A 23932-nucleotide genomic window follows, 5' to 3' on the forward strand; every position below is an offset into this window, starting at 1 on the left:
CCGCCATATCCCGCTAACTGGAAGACTGCTTGGAGTATATTCTTTAAATAAAGATTAATCATATTGATACCAACTGTATGTATCTTAAAAGCAAAATGCTTTAAAAAAACAAAAAATGAAGCTGGAAAAAGAATCTATTTAAATTTCAAAATGTAGAATGCACATAATCATAATCTCAGGTAAAATAGAGCGAATATGGCTCATTGGAGTTTTTCTGTTGCTTGCAACAGACCCTCACAATTTTATCTATTGAATGATTAAAATGGTAATGGATTTTTGGAAATACCAGAGAGTTTTTTCACAGCTCTGCTGCTGATAATTAGAAAATGTGGTAGCATAAATTATATTGCCTTTAGAAAGATTTGCAGAGGTATATTTTAATCTGGTGCAAAAAAAAATTCAAAAAAGTTCATTTGTGCATTCATTTCGAATCATGTTTACGTGATGCATAACGTTACAGTGGCTTACAATGATATTAAACCAATGTTCAAGAATAAAGGTCTGTATTTTTAAAAACACTTGGGCCTGCTACAGTACTGTATTTTAATTTTAGTCACTATGGAATTCCCAGGGGAGTTAAGTCTTTACTGAGGTGGTACTTGGCTTAAAATGTTTTAAAATTATGCTGCATCATCAGGGAGGACTATCCATCCATCCATGATTGATTTGCAGCAGATAGAAATGGATACACTATAATCATCATCATTATAAACTATACCAACACAAACTCTACCCAGGACGCACCGGTTTGTTTTGGTCCTGATATTATGTAAGCACCCTCACAGATGCTGTAGCACAAGTATATCTTTTCAAAAGTCAACCCTAAGCCCCAGGGTACATGTTTTATTTATCTGCTATTGTTTATAAATCAACTCCAGGGGTCCACTGGACAATGTGCAATTTTTAATGGCACCTCATACTTAATGGGCTGTTATTGTCACGATTATATTCTGCATTTCGTACATTTTGTTAGTAGTACGTAGTAGTAGTTGTTAAAATACTATAAAACAAGTAAAAAAAGCTTATTAAATAGCATTGGTACTGCATAATGCCAATGATTATAGCCCAAATAATCAATTTATTCATGAACCAGTCTGAGATAATCACAACTGCAGCTGCAAAATGAGAATTTGTGACATTTATACATAAGTGTAGAAATAAATCATCACGCATGCATGCAATACTAATTTTGTAGGGTTAAGATATATCTTAACTTTCTAAAATCAAGGCTGCCAATAATATTGGCCAAAAGTGCACAGTAGCCCGACACCTGATTTGAACAGGCACATGCTGACTCTTCTTTCACCAAAAGAGCAATTTGCTTCCTGATTTTCACTTCTCTCGGCCCTAATTGGCTTGAGGGATCAGAGAGGATTTGTGGAGGGGTGGAGCTCAGTAAAAAGCCCAGTCTCCCATCTCCTCAGCCTCTATCTATACGTGGTGCCCTTTCACCCTTTCTATATTTATTTTGTTTAATTGGAAAACCAGATGTAAAATAGGGTAGAAAAGATGGCAGTACAAAGAGGACTTGCCGTCTTGTTCAAATAAGAGACATTCTATTTTCCTAGCGCAACTCTGTTAATATAGCCTGTTTGCTAGACCTTCCCTACTTCATTAGAACATGCTAAAAAGTGTGAGATTTCCCGCCCCACACACACACAAAAGCAAGTAAAATCAAAATATGACACTGTTTTGAAAGCTCAAATTAAGCCAAACCTGAAAATTTGAAGATACTCTACTCAACATGATCATTAAGACGACACATACCACAGTCATTTAAAGTGGCTATACACAAATAAATTTTAAGGAGGGAAAAAAGTGATAAAAAAAGTGCTTGTTTTGTTGGCATACACACAAAATTTGGGACTTTGACCCATCTAGCTTAGCGTAGCTGTAGGCACACACATCTCAAAGGGGGCGTGTACTTTCGTATTCATATAATGTAATAAATAATAATCATCTAATGAGTAGCATAGCACAATGCTTGACATATTGTTGGAAAGCTCAGTTTATTTATTTTTTTTGACAATCCCAAAAGCCGATTTTTAAAATATGGGTCACTGTGATTTCAGTTTGCTGTCACAAATTGTTGCCTTGGCACCAAGATGCCACCAGATGGCACCAAAAGCAATATTGTTCCTAGTTTGGCCTGATCACAAAAACAGCGAAAAAGAGAGTATCTCTGTGAGGATGGATTTAAGATCAAGTAAAAAATCTGCAACTAAATATTTGTGAGTTCACTCCACTGCTTTTGTTTCCATAAGTGTGGGCGATGCTAGGCCCTTGCAAATAGGAAATAAAAAACGGAGTCAACATTAAGGCTAAATTATTCTGTTAAATGTGCCGTCAACGTGTAAGGAATGCAACTTTGTGTTTAAAGCACTTCACGACAAAATAATTCAATGCTGCAAATAAAAATAAAAGAAAATCCATGTGTATTCTGGAGTGCAACGTCTGTCTGGGGATATTGTGGGGGATTACTTACTCGTACACTCTAAAAGCCACGCAAGAGATAAACACTTGGAATGGTCCATCCTTGTCAAAGTGAAAATAATCCCTGTGTAATGTCACCATGTTTGTAAAACGGATAAAAAAAAAAGTTATCAGCATCTTTGCAAATATGCTGAAATTTCCTCAGATGGATGAGTGAACCAGTCCAGAGGGCGTCCCTAGCCATATGTTCTCATTTGTGCTGGGCTGTCTACTTTTTTTTTTTTTTTTTAACTCGAATATTTGCATACAGTGTCAAAACCACCATATGACACATTTTGCAATAAAATTTCACCATCTTGCCATGCTATGCCCGGTTTTCTTGACTGAAAATTACAAATTGTACAGAGGAGCAAATGAAATACAAGACCAGCAAAATTCAGGTGGATTCACATCTGCAGTTTGCTTTCACTGGCCCTGACAATTGTTGCTGTCCATTTCCGATGTTTACTTTCTCACCCCAACAAATTGGCATTTGTTAGCAACTTTAACAACTATCTTGGAAATACAGGAAGCTACAACATTTCCCCCAAACATAAAAGGGCACTTTTAAAGCATGACTCATGATTAATTATCCTTGTTCCCGCAGTGACAAGAAGATGTGCTATCACACGTGAACAAGGCAAGGGAGTAAATGCTCATCTCAACACTCGTGTGACATCTGGCCCTGTTCTGCCTCTTACGATTTGGCTCTCAAAAAAAAAAAAAAAAACATTTTTTGTAGTAAATAATAGGGATGTCCTGATCTGATACTGTGCATTGGTATCGGCTTTGAGTATCAGACAGAATCTGATTAAGTCACAGGATCGGCCCGATCCTGTTTCAAGTGTTTTGGCGGCGTCAAAGCGCTTTACGGCAGGCATAATCAATAACACTAATATGTCTGCTGTGTGTGATTATTTTTCACTACAACTAAAAGAGCTCTTCTTCTATCAATGTACAACTTTTGTCAATCTATAGTTTAAATTAAGTATTGCTTGTAGTATTTAAATTGAGGCTGAAGATGCAGAAGATTAAAATATTGGTTCTTTATTATAACCTGACTCATTTATTATGACCGAAACAATATTGTTTAACGTGTAACAAAAAACCTAAGTAATCCTCATAATCCATAATATGGTTCCTTCTAACTCAATTTACTCAGATTATGTGTATTGTCAGAATCAAGAAACACAATCCACTGTCACGGCAGACTGTAAAGCGTTGTCTAAACTTGACAAAGTTGTCCAAATTGTTTCTATGTGTTCCAGCAATCGTAAAAAACAAATAAGTCATACTCAGAGTGGGTTTGACAGATGATTATCTAGAAACAAATTGGTCCGTCACATCAGTGCTAAAATTCAAAGGAAAGGAAATGTAAATTGGGCTCCTCAAGACAGGAAAACAGGGAGGCGCCGAATTTTTAGAGTGCCACATAATCAAAGAGGGGAACAGGCAGGCAGGCAGGCGGTGACCATCAAGGCCAGCTAAAACATCAGATTATGCAGGACAGCACGCTGTAACCATTTGAGTATTTAACCTTTGCACTCCTTCTGTACAGTGATCCCATCTGAGCTGTCCAACAGTGCACGAGGAGCAGGAATTGCTCTCCAGTGAGCCCCCACCAATTCAAGAAATCTCCAATTAGTGTTTTTTTTTTTGTGCTCTTTCCATCACTCCCTAACATACCGCAAGGTGACACGGTAAATAAAAAAGTAGTAATTGGTGTCAAGGAAGTACGCTACATCTCGAAGAAATTATGAAATTCAGCCTGGATTGTTAAAAGACTCCTTTGCTCATTTTCCATATGTATTCATTTTTAGGAACATTTTAGAAGTTTAAAAATTACATCATAGTGTACCGGGATCATAGCTTGGACTATATTTACCATTTAATTGTCAATATAGACATTTGCATACCTTTGGGGGGGGGGGGGGGGGGTGTATAATGGGATACATTAGGCAATATTCACATTTTCATTTCGTATTTTACGAATAGTTGGGGGCTGACTACACATCAATTATCAAATAATTAAAGAAGAGAGATTTTTTTTTCCCCAAAAAATGCGTCAATAAGCACGCTATGTGGGCTGCAGGAATAAATCCACCACACTAATTGACACTGATTAATTTCCTAGCTTGATGATGACATGCTTCCTCCACAGTTGAACATGAAGTATAATCAAAACTTTAGAGGTGGTGTGGTAAAATTAGCTGGGACTTTTTTTTTTTTTCCTCCATTAGTAGTATAGATGAGGAGGGGGGAACATCTCAGAGTGTCCGGAGGTTTCCAATAACACGAATAGCGCGTCCTTGTTGTCAACTTGCTATGGTAACAAAAAGTGTGCCCACCAAACAGTTATGCGGTCTACTAATGTAGGAGATCTCTGCTCATCATGATAACAAGATGCTATTCCTATTAGAAGGCAGGCTTCGGGAATCTTCTGCCAGTCAAATATCCCCCAAAGAAGATGATGTGGTGTATTTACCCTACAAATAGTTGGAGACTGTCAAAATTTGCTGCAGCCTTTGTTTATCATGTCCGTGTTGAACTGAGCTGAGCTGAGCTGAGCTGAATGGAAAATAAATCAAAAGCAGGGGCTGGGACGAGAGCTTCATGCTGAGCGCAGCTTGAAAGCGTGCCCACTCGTGACCTTAAAAGGTGGATTTTTTTTTTTCATCTGTTGTGGTATTAATAAAACCTGCTTTCAGGAATTCAACTCTGCGGGATGATGAGCCTCACACTGATGTATTGCCTAATCCATTTTTGTTTTAGATGGAGACAGTCAAGTATATTCTGATCAGACAGCATCTTCAATTTTTTTCCCTTGACACTTTGGCATGTTCTGTTGCCATTCTTGAGTTGACTGACGATTCTTAACTTGAATATAAAGCCACTACTTCTTGAATGGCACAACTCCTCCAGGGAGCACCATTATGCGCTGCTATTTGCGGGGATAGGGACAGGGATAGCCCTGTGGCAAATATCCACAAATAACTGACACTCACCCAAGAAGGGGCTTGTGGTTCCATACAGATGCCATAAGATGGTTACAAAGCATTTAAAAATAGAATAAAGCAGCAACACCATGCATTTGTCATATATACAATCAATATGTCACAAAACTAAATTCTGCAGTTAAATTATGGAACAACCAAATCACCAGGCTGTCACTTATTAATTGTATGAGCTCGCATGATAGCCGAAATTCTTGAACACACTTGAGCAAAGTTTTAATATCACAAATATGTCCACTAGTATTTTATTCAAAGGGCCGTTAGTCATTAAACTCATCTTTTGACATTTTAAATATAGAAATAGACTATACAGGGTAGAAGTAGCTGAATGGAGAAGGATGAAACATAGTTTCAGTTTCACTTTTGAAAACAAAACAGAAATCAAATACAACAGGAAATACAAACAAACATTAGAATGAAGCTAGCTATGAATACAGCCTATTATTGTACCGTAATTTCCGGACTATAAGTCGCGGTTTTTTTCATAGTTTGGATGGGGGGGCGACTTATACTCAAGAGCGACTTATATATGTTTTTTTTTCACAAATTTTTACTTGATCATTAAGACATCACTTACAAGTATAGTTGACCACTTCCCATGTTATTTTTAGTATAGTTGATCACTTCACATGCTTTTATTTCTTTATCTTGAACATATTCAAAACATAAAAAATAGAGAAAACATCAAATAAAGCAATTAACACTTTAAAGCACCATATCCAAGTCCACTGTCTGCTGTATGTACACTTGCTCCATTTTTGCTCCTCTTATATTTATTATTATTATTTATTATTATTTGTTTATTTATCATTTATTCAATACTCTTATTTATTCATTGTTAGTGCCTTCTTGGTTTTTTTTGTGTTGCTTGTATGCATATGTGTACTATCTCACCGAGGGATAGAGGAAATGTAATTTCAATCTCTTTGTGTGTCTTAGTATATAAAAAAAATATATCGACGATAAAGCAGACTTTGACTTTGATAAAACAACCAAAAAAAATTATATTTTCAGACGAAACTGGATGAGGGCGCTCTAAATTTTACCGTTGGCCGTGACTCATCAACTGGGTGGGCTTAAGAAAAATGGCACCAAAAAGAAACTCATATTTTGCAGGTTACAAACTTCAAGTTGTAAAATATGCAGCTGAAAACAGTAATCGAGCAGCAGAAAGAAAGTTTGGAGAACCGTGATGTACCAATGGATTACTATTTCAAGTGACGTCAGTAGCGCGGCGCGCCGGTTGTTTACATACAAACGTGCCCACACAAGGACGACCGGCATCATTAGCGGTGATCATTTCTAAGTGACACGGAGGACAAAGAGTTTGAAGGAATTAAGGATTTGGAGTGACATAGAAGGTTTGAAAAACTATTATGGCTTTTACGCACGCCCGGTCTCTACTGAGTCGGGGGCCGACGATCGGCCGAGTGGTTGTCCGCGAACGGTGCGCGGGGCTCGGACATGGCCATTACGCACGCCCGGTCTGTCTGGAAGTCCACGCCGCCACACGCTTGGAAGTTTGTTTTGTTTAATAAAGAGCCGTTTACCAAACCTACGTCTATCCTTGTACTTTGTTAATGCTACAATATAGTTATATAGTAGATCTGTGGAATAAAGACGAGGGTGACGTCAGGGCGCACGCGCGGCGATGTTGACAAAGGACGAGGAATTTGATCGATGGATTTAATGGAATTAAAGTGCACGGATGGTTTGATAATATTATTGGCTTGTATTATAGTTATTTAAAATATAGTTTATCTATCGTTATATGAGCCTGTGGAATATTTTGAAGCGCAAGCGCCCTCAGCCGTCCGCACCCATTGTTGACAAAGATCGATCGATGGATTTAATGAATTGGAGTGACACCGATGGTTTTATAAACATGTTATTCATGTAATAGTTGTCCTTAATCACTCTATATGTTACGTCAGGCCCGTTCTCAGCTCTTTGTTTGTGTTTGTCAAGTTAGCATACCTATCGTTTAGCCTGTTGTTGCTATTTAATGAATTGGAGTGACACCGATGGTTTTATAAACATGTTATTCATGTAATAGTTGTCCTTAATCACTCTATATGTTACGTCAGGCCCGTTCTCAGCTCTTTCTTTGAGTTTGTCACGTTAGCATACCTATCGTTTAGCCTGTTGTTGCTATTTAATGAATTGGAGTGACACTGATGGTTTTATAAACATGTTATTCATGTAATAGTTGTCCTTAATCACTCTATATGTTACGTCAGGCCCGTTCTCAGCTCTTTGTTTGTGTTTGTCACGTTAGCATACCTATCGTTTAGCCTGTTGTTGCTATCGTTTAGCCTGTTGTTGCTCGTTCATGACTGTTTTTGGTGTGGGATTTTGTCGAATAAATTGCCCCCAAAATGCGACTTATACTCCGGAGCGACTTATATATGTTTTTTTTCACTTTTTGGGGCATTTTATGGCTGGTGCGACTTATACTCCGGAGCGACTTATAGTCCGGAAAATACGGTACTCTTTTAATTTTCAAGTACAGTACGGTTGTGAACTAGAGGGCAGTTGTATTTAACTTTGAAGTACATTTGCCTAAAATTGTGTTTTGCTGGTCATTAAGGTGAGACTTCAAATACACATTTGAATATACCAATTTTGAAATATCTCCCCTGCTAAATATTTCCCCTGCCAACAGTTTCTCTTTCAAATGGTATCTATACCGTTTTAATCCCCCCTCCCTTCAAAAAAAATAAATGACCATAGCAGCCACAAACAACTTTAAGATGTTCTGCTCATGGAATTCACACTATCCCAAGATAGTCTTTTATGGCAAACCTTGAATTGGGGGTGCTGCAGTTCAGGGGACTCAAATTGACAAAGTGAGGCAACACTTTGCAACGACCAAGTCTGTCACTTTTACGATGGAAGTGATGACATCCTCCTTGAAGCTTAATGACGTCACAATAAATAAGTACAAAATTGCTTCCAGTGATTTTTTTTTTCTATTTGATGGTGATGCTGACTAACTAGACAGTGAACGCCTGCCAGGCACTTGTTCTCACTGGCCATGAAGGGAGGAAAACGGCAGCAGCCCGACTGTTCTTCTAAGACAGTCTGAGACACAAATAGACAAACACACACACATACCAGAGCACCCATATAAAGTAAACATTATGACATGGGCTGTAAAAATTTATTTTCCACCAAGCCTCACTTCCTCCAGCATCCTCACATACCTGAACCGCTTCAGCCCCCTAAAGCAACAATATGTAGGATCATGATCATAAAATAGCAAAACCGGTCTATGTTTTTACAATGAAAAGAATAGGATGGCTGACTTTATACTCAATATTTAGTGGTCTGTAACCAAGCAGAACATAAAGCGCTTGCCTGCTATTCGAATAATTGACATCCCCTTCCTCAAAAAAGGTTGCCTAGCTAGTGCCCGACAGATGCCAGTAGAGGGCAGCAAAAAAAGCTTGTTCTCGACTAAAGAAGGCTATGATCTGACTAAATGAAGCTCCTCCACTCATTTCAACATAGTTCTTTGGCACGGAGAATCCACCCAAAAATATTTTCATATTATTCAAATAGCTTTTCTTAGCAGCTAATGGCTCTACGGACTTGGTCAATTGATAAACCCGTAAGAGTTCAAACACCACCACCCGTCTCAGACAATCTGGCTGCTTCTGCTGTACTATAAACGGTCATTAAATAATGATTAAATATTCTAATTATGTCCTAAGAATTGTACACCATTTGGAAAGTCAACAGCTGCAGTTAGCGTTAAGCACCAAATTAATTGGTGTTTGATTTTTATATTGGAAAACAACCTTCAATGACTTCCTGAGTTACAAGGCCATATAGCAACCAACAGTTATTTGCAAAATATATATATAGTTTTGTGGTAAACTCTAAACAACTATTTTAAAGAGACAAATTTACGATCCCACAACTTGTATTATGTATATATAACAGGATGGTCTAATTAATACACGTGCTAATGGCAAGATTTATTTCACTATAACTGGGCATGACAATAAATCATTTTGACGTTAAAATCTGGTAGAATTATCAACTCGATCAAAATTAGAGTACACACAATAAATACAGAGAACCCCCACTATGTGCGAGATACAAGGAGTCCAACCGTGAATAGCAAATGTCTGAATAATCGGCAGGAAACGATGGCCATGTTCATGGATTGAACACGGCATGCAGAAAAGGCACAGCCGAGCCATGCTGTGAGCCAGTATGTTTCTTAATTGTATATATGTAAATACAGTCAATAGTTATTTCACCATAAAAATCTCTTTTACAGTCTTTTTTGGTTGACTTTTTATTGTCATAAATTATTTTCCTTGTGAAACCAATCCACGCTCTACTGTTGATTATTGAAGAATGACAAAAGCAAGAAACAAACATTTGTATCTCTCTAGTGACAAAACAGTCTACTCATTCTTTTGCTCGGTTCAGTGCTGCTTATATTGCCACAGAACACGATATTTTGCGAGTCCTGAAAGATCAGTCGAAATGCTCCAAAGCCAGCTGCAGCTGGCAATCTGTGGAGAGCTGCTCTTTGAAAACGGCTGGCAGTAAATGAATTTATTGCAATGACAAAGTGCAGGCATATGCAGGCGCCAGATATGCAAATTAATGAAGGTATGCACTAAGTATGATGCTGAACCATATTAGGACTGAGCCATTTAAGCCATCGATGCCTCTGAGCTGGATCACCCCACAAAACAGGCGTAACTAGTGGGCTTTTTCTAGACCCAGACACTAGACTGCGACAGAGTGACGTCGGTTAACTTGGACTAAAGAAACTAAAACAGTACAAGGTTGGTTAAATGAAAAATATACACATAAGGTAGAAAAGGAGAGGATAGAAGACAGAGATTATGTGTGGACTTGTCTACAAGAGGATCATGGCGGACTTGAGTGGAGCTGAGCTGAGCCAGCGTGGCAAATCCCAGCATGCACCTATGGCCCGAGACGCATCGCACCGCATAAACACACATTTTCACGCAGGATGATGACTTTCCAATGTTGAGCATTCTCTCAGAATACTGAATCGAGTAAGTTTTTTTAACTTAGTTACTCCCATCTGGTTATTCACTTGGGGATGATGGCCGTGCTGAGCTTGAACCAATAAAAAAACAATTTTTTCACCCTCCCTAAATTTAACAAGCAGTTACTTTTCTACTTATATTTGTTTTGATTGTTCATTATACGCGTTATCAACAAGCATGTAGCAAGTTCCTAAAGTTGCATCCATTCCCTCATTAGTGGGGATACAAGTGAGTGGATGCGGCCAGCTGGTGACAGTTTTTCAAAAGCTTATAATGTTTTGTGGGTAGGCTAGAAAAGGCTTGTCTAAAGTTTTTGTAAAATAGTTGGGTCTTTGACTGCCTGGCATTTGAACTAAATCATCCTTCAGTTGGACAGTTTTGCAAGAAACACTTTGGTACCTGCTTAAAACTTTTGGGGTCAAAAATAACCATTTTTTTAATGGACTAATCCACTTCTGGGGTGAATCCGACCCAATATTCTGGTTTTGTTTTGATACAAATACAAGTATCGGAACCTCTTTTTTTTTTTTTTTTTTTTTTAACCCACACAGTTTTTATTCCAACCCATTGCACTGGGTTGTTTTGTACGAACATTTTTTTTCTCCAATTTTTTTACCTGAATTAGGTTGTCTTTAACCCAGTATTATTAACGGTGTAATACTATTAACTCAAACTAATCGCTGCTATGTGTGTGTACACACATACATATATATATATATATATATATATGTATGTGTGTGTGTACACACACATAGATAGATATATGTGTGTGTGTGTGTGTACACACACATACACACATATATCTATCTATCTATCTATCTATATATATATATATATATATATATACACACATATATATATATATATATATATACATATATATATATATATATATATATATATACATATATATATATACATATATATATATATATATATATATATATATATATATATATATATATATATATATATATACATACATATGTATATATACACACATATGTACACAAATGCACACACATATCAATATATATATATATATATATATATATACACAGATTAAAAAAATGCATATATATATATACACACACACATTTTAAAAAAATCTAAAAACAGGTGAACCAGAGAGTGCCAAACCGTGAAGGCAACACAAGCTCCACTATATAGGTTTGTTTGAAAAAAACATTAAACAAAAACATGTATGGTGCTTAGGCGGGAGTTTGGGGGGCTTAACCAATTGTTTGATAATCAGTGCAATTTTAAGGCAAATATTGATTTGTCATACGGGCCATTTGCGTTCCAAGCTTGGTCACAGAACAAATTCAGCACCAGGGCATTTATTTAAGTGCGTGAGGAGAGAGAAGATGCGAGCAAGTCATTCCTTCATAAACAAGAGCAATGCCAGACAGGTCGTAGAAGCGGAACGCGCACGCCTGTTGCAAAGGCACGCGCGCCTCACATGCAGAGGAATGTTTTGCAGCGTGCCTGGTGCGCGCATATATACTTTATTCAAGAAGCGGCTCGCTTCGGACCGAAGCCTTCGGTTCGGTCAACTGCGCAACAACAAATGTCGGACATCCAAGCGGGCTTTGTTGGACTACCTGAGTAACGCGCCGCTCCCTCATGTCTCCAACATGTTGTCCGCCTTGAATCCGATCGAGCCACTCAAGAGAACCGAACAGGTGAACGACGCGTCACAGAAAATCCGATAATCCACTGGCCACTTGGGCTCCGCCAGTATCACAACGTCCGCGAGGTTCTGAAAAGGGCCAAGTGGGAGTCAAGCAGCCCACTCGGTTCTCCAAAATCACAAATAGTCCCACTGAAGTCCCGGTTCCGTTGACTCCTCCTCCTCTCTCTTTCTTCGGATTAGGCGAGCTGTCCATCCCCGAGATACTTTAAAGTTCAATATGATTGGATGGCAGCCAAAGGGGAGTCCCAACAGATCCGCACACAAGTGGGCTAACTTTGGATCAGCAGCAATAAATTGGTTCACCTTCGCGCACTCCCACCCACCTGCTGCATATGCCAGAATTTATTCATTAGGATTCATGCATTATTCACTGTGACACCTTGTCCCCCATGTCACATTACTCAGTATCAACAGGTAAATGGGTTCTACCTTGGACCGCCCTGCCAAAGTTTTGGGTTCAAGTTTGCATAGACTAGACTAGACAAGACTCAACGAAGCGGTTGCTTTTACCTTCTAGATATTTGTTTGTTTATTTACTATACATCATTAACCAGCAATTTTGTATCCATTGTTGCTCTGTTTGTGAAATACCTCAAGACTCTTCCGGGTGGGGACCATTTTTCTTACGTTTTCCAGTGTCTGTGTGGAAACCATTGTTTGTTTGTTTTTTCCAAATAATTGACTTATTTCTTGAGGGCATGACACACTAATGCATCTTTCCCTAAAGTGCAGAACTGTTTAATGAGAATGTTAATGTCTTTTCAATCACTCAATTTTCTATATTACTTGTTCTCGATAGTGTAACAGGTGAGCTGGAACCTATCCCAGACTTTAGGCGAAAGGCGATACTCCCCCCAATGCTCTCACAAGTGCGTTTTGTGAATGTGAACCCAAAAATCCATCAAACCACCAGCTGTAACAGAAGACCTATTCTGCCAAGCATTGTTTGATTTCTGGATTTAAAAATTAAATGAGAGACATTAATTGAGAGCAAGGATCGGACCTAAGGTGATTTGCTTCCAAGCTGGCTCTAAAAAATTAATTATTGGTTTATGGATGGAATATCAACTTTTTCTTGGGTCATCTGAAGTCGTGTTAATTAGCTTGCAGGCAAACATCCATAGGTGGCACGCTAGTTAGCACATCCGCCTCGCAGTTCAGAGGGTGCGGGTTTTATTCCGCCTCCCTGTGTGGAGTTTGCATGTTCTCCCCGTGCCTGCATGGGTTTTCTCTGGGTACTTCAGTTTCCTTCCAAGTCCCCAAAAAATATCACTCCAAATTGCCCGTAGGTGCGAGTACGGATGGTTGTTCGTCTCTGTGTGCCCTGCGATTGGCTGGCAACAAGTTCAGGGTGTCCCCCGCTTACTGCCGGATGACTGCTGGGATAGGCTCCAGCACGCCCGCGACCCCCGTGGGGACAAGCGGTACAGATAATGGATGGATGGCAAACATCCATAGGAGCAGCAGGAAGGAAAAGCACTTAACAGGCATTTAAGCTCTTCCTGTTACAGACTGATGCAGTTAGACTGCAGTGCACTTGCATACCAAAATGTAAAACTAGGCTACAAAAATACAGAATATTTCCTATAAAATCAATAGATATCTTGAGGGGCCACTTAGAGTTGTTTTTTAGAGTTTTTAGCTGCAATGGGAGGCATCCTTCTTCCTGATACGCATCAGTTATCTGAAGATCGGCGGCTGTCTGCCAGAAAATCCTGCAGGCTAACGTCAGGTCATTTTCGCCTTCAAACTCGAGCTTCCTTGGGTTATGCAGCATGACAACAACTTCAAACATAACAGCAAGTCCACCTCTGGATGGCTCCAAAAAATAATGAAGGTTTTGGAGTGGCCTAGTTGAGGTTTTCCCGTTGAGGTACTCTAGAATCACCTCAAATGCAATTCAGGCTTGAAAGCTTTCCTAAATGTTTACGTTAAAACAATTTCATGATGAGGAGTGGGCTGAACTCCTCTGCAATGGTGCGAAAGGCTCGGCAGCAGTTCACGAATGCCTGATTTCTGTTGTTACAGAACCGGTTATTAGGTTCAGGAGCTATTCGAGTAGGGTCACATGGGTTTTGATTGACCCCGGTAACCAATAAAATAATAATTGAGAAACTGTATTTTCTAGTTAATTGGTGTGATGGATGATTTCAAACACAAATAGATCAGAAACCAGGTAGTAGGCAAATACATTTTACCGGAACTTTTTACCGGTACGAATAAATTTACGTAGGAAATAAAATGATCAATTAATTTTTTTTACAAATTAAGTGAAATTTCCTTAGTCAAATTGTTGCTTTTTGGACTGACTGCGCAAATCCACATTTGGTGTTTGTCGACCTGACCACGACTAAAATTTGAAGTTGACTAATCACCAATGACTTATTTTCGCCATCTTATTGTACAATCAGCTCATTTACAAATGACCTTGGACTCGCCAGTCTACCATAACACTCATCCAACTGTCCGACCAACAAAACGACAAGTTCTGCAAACATCTGCACAGATGCCTGACTAGCTTTGGGTATTCTAATCACTGCTTATCTTAAAATATTCACACCGACAGGAATATGAGACTGGCAGCACCACAAAGTGAAACTCAATCTTGAGAAAAAAGAAAATCATAAAATCTTTAGTTCAATCTCCGGTGCACAGCAATCTTTCGAGCTTTTATACGACGTAATGACCCCTCCGGAGACATTAGCACATTGTGATTATGCACTGCTTTGGAACTGCTTGTGTCAACTTTGCCAAGGCAAGCACAACAACAAGCAACTGTCTGGTACATCATAGCCAGCAGATGAGTAAACCTCTCTTTGGCTCTGGTTGCCGGAGTCTGGGCACGAGTTACCATATGCCATTATTCACCGCAATCACAAGCGTCATTAAAAATCCTCCATGTGTCAACCAGGGCTGCAAATGCCAGGCTTTCCTGTGCACTCATTGGCTGCGGGATGCTAAGACCCCATTGTGAACTTGGAATTGATTCTGTTCCCCTTGCATTCATGTGCGTTCATTAGCAGGCTTGACACACACAGGCCATCTATCATTTCCAGTTCCTTTTCGAAAAAAAATGCAATCCACATGAATGAATGTCTGCTATGCAACACATCATTGGCTAAACATGCACACTAATGAGATTCAATACGATGCAATATTAACCAAGATAATAATGCTTGGCTCCACTATTAGAAATGTGATTTGAAACTTTAACGGCGGAACTTCAATTTAATGGACCAATTACGAACTGAATTCAAAAGACAGAAAATAGTGTCCAGTAGTGTTCAGCGGTGTCCACTCAACATGCCACTTAGGTACATTTCATTTTCAGTCTTTTCGTCCCACAATTGGCCACAATTCACCACAGCGCCAGTAAATAGCGCTGTACTCATTTTAGGGTCAATTATGTTGCTCGTTAGAAAAGACAACAATTTTAGAAATGGTTCTTATTGCAGTTTGACTACACATCTTGGGTTTGTTCAAATGGAACGTAATTGTCCAAACCACGATGCCTTTTTTTTTTTAAATGTTTCCAAAACCTGGCTGTGTCATGCTCTCATCAAAACCATTGCAGCAGTTTTCACCTTCATTCAGATGGGAAATCAAATCTGCCTGTTTTGATGGCGTGGTCTCATCTGCAAACGAGCCACTGCTTAACCTACCCATATTGTAGAGACACACACGCACACACACACACACATTCTTGCTCACTCACTCTTATTCGTTCTTGCTACGGAAAACGGAAGCAATTTGCAGGCTATTAAAATAATTCATTACAATTCTCAATATTCCCTTAATTAAACTTCACTTATCACAGTTGGGGACTCAGGAGCTCAGCCATTAAAGAGACAGTTGTCTATGGGGTCCCTATAGGTGTGTGTGTGTGTGTGTGTGTGTGTGTGTGTGTGTGCGTGCCTGTGCATTTCTGAATGAACTGATGTAATTTGATGGCTCAAAATTGCCAGTCAGTGTGAACATGCACGTGAGGGGTTATCTATATGAGCCCTGCAACAGTCCAGGCAGTACACTGTTTCTTGCCTAAAAGCAGCTGCGATGTAGTGTGGATGGATAGTTAACATAAAAAGAAGCCGATTATAGTATAGTAGTTCACATAACTGCTGTCTTTTGTAGGCCACCTTTGCAATTAATTGACATCATAAGTGAGCTAAAAATCCTTTTTGTTAGCTCTTCCTAAGTGTTTTTGGTTTAACTTTTCTGCTAGTAATGTTTGTTTTAATTCATGTGCGCTATAAAAGTATTTATTGGAAACGATGTTCCAAGCAGTATTGGAGTTTACGTTTGAGTCCTTGATTTATTCATCCATCATTCATCGTGCGTCAAACTGAACTGGACTGAACTGCCGACTGATTGAATCGCATCAAAGAATGAGACGGAAGCTCTTAATCAGTAAAAAATATAGAATGCAGCCCATTTTATATTCTTCGCTGATGGGTCTGTTTAAGAGCCTTGTTCCCTTAGCCCTCAATAAATAATGACACAGTATACAACCATTTTCTGGCAATCACATTTCTTTAACCAGTGCATTGCAGCACAGTAAAAACATATTTTAGGGCAGGGTACCTGGGTTGCTGTGGGATCTCTAGATTGCCTTCTGGCTCCAGTTGCTAGGGCATCTTTATTGTGTGGTTAAAGCATGTACCGTATTTTGCCTGTGCGGAATGATCTCGCTCTCGGTGGAGTGATTTGGTATTAAAGCAATGGCAGGCACCCCCGGGGATACCGGCTAGTCATCTGAAAAATATGCTAGAAACAAACAGAGAAAACACCCACCATACTAGAGAGATGTGACATAAAAGTTTTTAAAGTAGTCAGGGGGGCAAGTGGCAAGATTGCCTCTTTTCTCCTGTTTCCTTGACGATCCTCTAAACTGAGATTTTTTTCTTTTATCCATTATATGTCTGAAGATGATTAATAAGCCTGTGAAGTATGTCGTTGTGGTTTGTTAACAACACTCTTCTTTATAGTGTCAAATTTAAGACTGGCTATGACACAAAGTTTTGATTGAGGAACCGAATAGTAGCACTAATCTGACCAAGAAAATATATTTATAAGGAACTAAAAGATAAATTGGCAATAGTTACTTGAGAGAGCACAACACACCTTCTGAGCACTTTTATGCACAGGCATTTTCTATAGGAAGAAGTCATTTGGTAGGGCACCAATCAGATAATAGAAAAAAAAAAAACTACAGTAGTATTGCGTTTTACTCTCGAATGTCATCTTGATAATGTGCTCTATCATTAATTTAATTGTTCTTTTTAACAGATTACTGTAATCTAAAATGCGACTCACGCCCCTATGCCAGGAAACGTGAGTGGAGTCGAAATGGCTAATTAAAATTGGCCTTAATTGAGTTACACCTTTGCCTGGATGAAATTAAATCGAATTAAATAACCACCAGACGCAAATCACTCGGTTCTTTGTTATGCTCCAACTTATTTGGCAGATACCAGCAGACACATTCACAGCATAGAGATGAGCAATTCCCAGCTAGGGTTTGAATGATGTGTGAACTGCAGATGCAGGCATTGAATTGTCTATTCTATCGATTGAGTAAATCATAAAAAAAAATCATAACTAAACAATAACATACATGTGACTTATTTTTGTCCACTTAGGGTCACCATCTTTACATTCTGCTGTTTATCTGTGACTTTGAGTGTGTATGGCTTAAAAGGCATGGCATGGTGAGTGATGTGGGTGTCAGGAAATTAGAACGTTGAGTCGGCTGGTGGTTAACTGGCAGCAACTTATTTCTACACAGTATTGCATAACACGTAGACAACCTCCTGATGCACCATTTAACTGGACAGGCTCGCCAAAGAGTTGGAGAAAGTTATTTTTGAAAAGGTGTCATCTTTCGTCCTGGTTTCCTGTTCTCGGTCTTCAAGGAGGGTCCCTGTCTAATTTGGAGGCGTGGAGGGTGCAGTGGTTGTGCTCAAATGTAATCTACATGCTAATTATAATGCCAGGCTAAAGCGTGGCCGTGTTGCTGCTGCTCCTCTGAGTTCCAAACTAAACCCAGAGGCTGGCGGGAGAACGAGCATGCTGGAGTTGGCGAGTGATTACGATAAGACCAACCCTGCATGTGAACAGCAATTAGTAAGTGCAATCAGAGCCTTTACACCCCCCCCGTCCGTGTCTCTCAGCCCTTACTTTCTTATCTTTGAGGCAGCCCCTCTCATTTATTCAAGTCTATGAATTTTAAACCGCTTTATGTTTGGACTTTGAGGTCTTCCGTTTCGGCACAGCAAATATCAGACGTCATCGATATAAGAAGTTGGTTTGTCCTTTTAACGTGTTCGAAATGGATATATATGGAGTGGGGTTAAAAAAAAAAAAAAGTGCAGCCGAATTGAACGGTTATTATATAAAATGTAAGCACAAGCCTCTGAAAATAGCTCCACCTGTCCAGTTTATTAAAACACCTTTTTTTGTCAAGCCTGACACGTATCCCGCTTTTCTCCTAGAAAAAAAAAAAGAAATACTGAGTTGCTCATTCTTTTTGCCGACTTCAGCCTCCTCATCTCCACATCAGCCATTCAAACCTTCCACCTCGATCTGCCCTCCGGCCATCTGTCTCATTTCTCTGAGTCGTTCCTTCAGTCTCACCTTTCCCTCGCTTCAATTGCACCCTCTGAATCATTGCTCCTCTTCCACTTTTGTTTTTCATTAGCCTCGAGATGCCCATTTAAAGTGGAAAGAGTGTTGCTGACAATGGTTTAATAACATGATGCAGAGGCTCGTGCGCCCATGAATGAAAACCGGACAACTGTGCACGATCTCGAAGCAATAAGACAAACAAATTGGTATGATAGCAAGAGAGGCAGACGCAAGAGGTGAGTGAGGGGTGAGGAGACGAGCAAATGAATGGCAAGGAAATGAACTAACTAAAGCTCGCCTCATTAAATGAATCGGGCCAACTGGAAGGTGTGTGACCTGCTGACACCAATCAGCATTTTCTATCAGATAATGGAGGCATGCTTTCAAACGGGGAAAATGACACTAGGTCGCTATCAGATAATGGTGGCAAGTTTTCCATGAGCAAAAATGTCAAATGAATTACAGCTCTAAAATGAATTCTTTTGAATTAATGTTTCAATAACAAAACCTTTTCCATTGAATGCGTTCAGGAGCTCATTAGTGAACGTAAAAGGAAAAACTATTTTTCAAAAAATGGACGGATGGGCGGGCAACGGACGGACGGTTGGACGGAAGATAGATAGATAGATAGATAGATAGATAGATAGATAGATAGATAGATAGATAGATAGATAGATAGATAGATAGATAGATAGATAGATAGATAGATAGATAGATAGATAGATAGATAGATAGATAGATAGATAGATAGATTTACAATGTCAACTATTTGCTCAAATTGTTTTGGTAATGCATTGATCGGACCATCTTCTAGTGTGCTGGAGATGATCTCTCCTGATTACAGCCAGTCACCCAGTTTACCTTCTTTTGAAACTTTTATGCTGAAAAGTACAGTGGTTGCTGGCCAAAGGACTGTGCTGCCATCTTCTGGGCTAAAATGCTATTTCTTATGCTGGCCAATAAAATAATATTGTATTTCAATATTTATATTTATTTACTATTTACAATGTCAGATGGAGACACGTGGTATTTGCTGACAGTCACTAGTCAAAGTGGGTAGGAACAATGGTGGTCCTTCAGCGGCCTGGAAATGCAAGGGGGCAACTTTGACCATCTCTCTAGCAGGTGCAAGTAAAAGTGTAGTCAACTTTCAAATGATGTTGCACCAGTATGAATCTCGAATGTTGAACAATTCAAACAGTTGCGTAAGCTGAAGGTGAGAATCACAGAGTGTTTATTTGGATATTTTACACCGCGATAGTACAGAGATTCATTTTTTTTTTCTCATGGTGTGCAGAAGTGAAGAAAAAAAACATTTCAAACAGTTAAATAAAAAAGGTAATTAATCAAATTCTGACTTATTAAAAGTATGTGATTTGCCTCAGAGTAACTCAGACAATGTGGAATGTTATGGTTCAGTGTGGGCTGGGGTTGAGAAATCCGAGTGCAGCTTGATATAGAAACCGAGTGCCAACATTGGTGGTCAAAGATGAAACGAGGAGGTGCAGACAACAAGACGAAGGGTCACATTCTATTTCTTCTCTCATTGCGCCGAATCACCATCCCAAGTAGGAAATAGGAAGCACTGGAAATGTATGGGACATGAACAAGATGATGGTGGGGAAATTTGGGAAAAGAAAAAAAGGAAAAGGAAGAGAACATGGCAGCCTCCCAGTAAGCTATCTGACTCTCACACCAGGAGTCCAACAAGCCAGCTGACTGCTATTTCCAGCATGAGATGACCCTCCAGCTGGAGCTTGGGAGGTAGAGGTTGATGGCGGGTTGGTCATGAGGGAGGGGGGAGAAAGAGTGAGAGAGGGAGTATGACAACAAGAGAGAGGGAGAGAGAGACTTCGCTGGAGCTCGTCCACCAGAACACCATTCAAGGACATTGGGAATTTACAAGATCTAAAAGAGGACCCCAGGCCTCATCTCATCACTATGTGTCCACGCAAACAACAGTACACCACTTTAGCTGCTTCCCAAACGTTTTTTTTTTTTTTTTAACTGTATTCAACACAACCCTAGAGCTAAAATTTACAAGCAAAGACAGGTACTGTATACCGAATGTCCCAAAAGTCAATTTACTTTTTTTTGTTTTTTTGTTTCAGGTATCGTTCAGACAGAAATGAGGCCATCAGAGCAGCATCGGAGCAGTGTTGGCAAGAAGTCTTTCAGTCTCTGACTGCAGGCAGTTCAGTGCCAGTTTGCAAAGCTTTATAGCTCTCACACTCTTCCAACGTGTAGTACAATTCCCGCTATCGCTGGTAAGATTCTCTAAACAAAATCTGTTCATGGCAAACTATGCAACAGTTCTTACCAGGTGGCAATTCTTCAATACCGCTTCAATGACGAGGTGAGGGCAGCAGAAGGACATGCTGACAAATACTGCCAAGTCTAAAGCTGTCAATGATATGGGAATGATACGGGAAATGAAGAAGAAGTCTCTGTAGTTGACTTTTGGCACAACGTGCATATTGTGCTGCAAATATATTTTCAAAATGATTTGTTTACAAGTGAGGAGATCATTTTAATCAAAGGGAAGCAAAGTGAAAATGTGCTCGGTAGACACAAATCATGTTGTTGTTATTCCACTGTAAACACTTGGAGGACATGAATGTAAACTCAGCACGCTCTCTTGACCAAAGAAGCTAATTGCACCACTATAGTGCTCCTAGTTTCCTAAATATTTTGAGCAGAAGTCAAAACTGTGCATCACAACTAAATGTACACAGAACCAAATGTGATTGACATTCAACTTGAATTCAAATTTGTCTAAAACAATCAACAGCAGACTAGCCAATATGGTTGGAACAAATATAATAAAATAAGTGGATTAAATAAAATCTGATTTCATTAGACTGACCATTCTAAATGTAATTATGTGGTGAACTACTTTTTACTATGAGGTGAGATCATAAAATTAATATGTTAATCTACAACTAATTGTCTGGTGAACAATTTTTGTACTAATTTTTGTAAAAAGAGTTAGTAATAAACTAACTTTTCTAGATTACATTTTTGTGCTGATTTGGAAACTTCCATCCTTTTTTCAGTAGCATATAAGGTTCAAATGATAATAATAATGACTGTAATATGATATTTTTACTTGTAACATTTAGGAATTAAGGAAGTTCAGCAACAGGTGGAATATTTTTCTGAAACATTGTAGCTGTTAATTAAGGTGCATAAAATCAATATTGTGCAAGCTTTTATAGGTCAAACAAATGTGGAATGAAAGAAAATTATAGTTGAAACATTAATGTCCTAGGGGGATTTTTTTTTTTTTTAATCAGTTGCTGTCGACTGAAAATCACAGTGTCCCCATTGATTTCAGTGAAAGGAAGTCCAGTCCACTTAATGGATCACATACTGTGTATGTGCATGCAGTCCACTTTGTGCACTTAGTTTAAAAAAGCATCCCCCACCCGCGTTATTTTTTTAATATTTTTTTTTTTATTGTAAACTTGTCAAGTTTCTTGTATATGCACACAAAGTTATCTTTCCTACCAGATCGACACTTGATGATTACTCCAAACTCGTCCTCCAGCACCTCGTCGCAATAGTCCTCGGGTCGCACAGCCTCCGCCATGGGTGCACAGGGAAACCGGGTCTAAAATGTAATATTTTTGGTCAAACGATCGTATAATCCAAACGGGAGCTGGATAGACCCAAAGACTCCACAGGCAACAGCCACAGACTGGACGCAGGACCCGAACTCCAGCCAAGACGGGGGCGTTGACGCCTGAGAAGTAGCTGTCAAGTATCACGCCCAGCAAGATGGATCCAAGCAGGTGTGCGGACCAGGGAGTGGGGTGGCATGGGGTCTTCTTAGCAGCAGCATTCCCAGCTCTAAATAGACAGTTGTCTGGCGGCTGTCGTCGGCAGACTCCATGCGTAAAAACCGACACCACGCACCGCAAAAGTATTATTTCCGGGATTCGAAACATTGCGGGTCCAGTAGAACTTATTGTTACCATGACGTGTCACGTACTTCCGGATAGTAACAGTTCAAAGTATTTTCACAAGAACCGTAGCATGACATTTGGCAAATTCAAAAATTCCTAACTATATACAGTTGTCCCCCGTTATACCCGGGTGATCGGGACCAGTCCTGGCCGCAAATATGAAAATCCGCGTAGAATTGACCCACATTCGGGATATTTCCTAAGTAATTGTTTTTAACAACCCAATCTTTCAAAAAGATGTTGATAAAACCTCCATTATGCTTTTGGCACACAAACACGGGGGTTGCCCTTCCATCTTTTTTAATTTATTGAAGAAAAATATATATGAGTATGCGGGCCACAAATGGTGCATATTACTACAGGCATTGTTGTCCCACGTGACAAATATTTTACACAGTGCTTGTTACTAAGTTGTTGGTTGAAATGAAGATGGTACAGTAAACTGTCAAGAAGATACTTGGACTGAAATTGGAGTCAGACTGCAACTAGAATAGTGTACATGCCGACTGAAGTAATGTTTATTTTAAGCTCCAAGTCAAACACTTGTATCGGTCCCAAATTTCAAATAGGAAAGATGTGGTCTGAATTTTTATATGCAGAAAATATCTGAGGAATAACATCTCAAGTTGCATAAAAAACTGAGACTGTACTGATGTCATGCATGAAAATTGGGTGATGATAATAAATAAAAATACCGGAATATACTGTGTAAAGTTATAGTGTCTATGTCCATTTTATGTACTGCATATTCTTAGAACCGCAGGTCACATGGCACAATCTATTCGAGCAGCAGAGTACATCACACTCAGCTATAAGAATATTACATCCTTATCTTATGTATGTATTTGGGTCGAATAAAAGTGTTTTAATCATGTAAAAAAAAAAAAAGAAAGACAAATGATGGAACAGCTTTGTTGCGTATAAAATGAAAGGGGTGCCTCTGCACTTGCTCAATTAATCCAGCAGTGGGCAGCATAGCCGCAGGTAAAGGTCAATGTAACGAATGGAACGCTACTGTTGAGTTAAAAAATCCGATTTAAATACACTTGCATTTGAAATCTTGCAACCATGGCAAGCCCTAGTCAACTAATTTAGTCGACTTTTTCCACTGCGGCG

The 23932-nt window shown here is 39.2% G+C and overlaps 1 protein-coding gene across 1 annotated transcript in view; it reads right to left on the reverse strand.

Moving 5' to 3' along the window:
* Nucleotides 1-22685, reverse strand: part of dmd (dystrophin) — a 96530-nt gene extending 73845 nt beyond the window's left edge. The window contains exon 1 of the mRNA XM_049753387.1: nucleotides 22359-22685. Coding sequence (XP_049609344.1) covers nucleotides 22359-22440 — 82 coding nt within the window. The 5' untranslated portion in view covers nucleotides 22441-22685. The remainder of the gene's footprint in view (nucleotides 1-22358) is intronic.
* Nucleotides 22686-23932: the final 1247 nt, after the last annotated feature.

The sequence above is a fragment of the Syngnathus scovelli genome, chromosome 2, assembly GCF_024217435.2.
Source record: "Syngnathus scovelli strain Florida chromosome 2, RoL_Ssco_1.2, whole genome shotgun sequence".
Classification (NCBI taxonomy): Eukaryota; Metazoa; Chordata; class Actinopteri; order Syngnathiformes; family Syngnathidae; genus Syngnathus; species Syngnathus scovelli.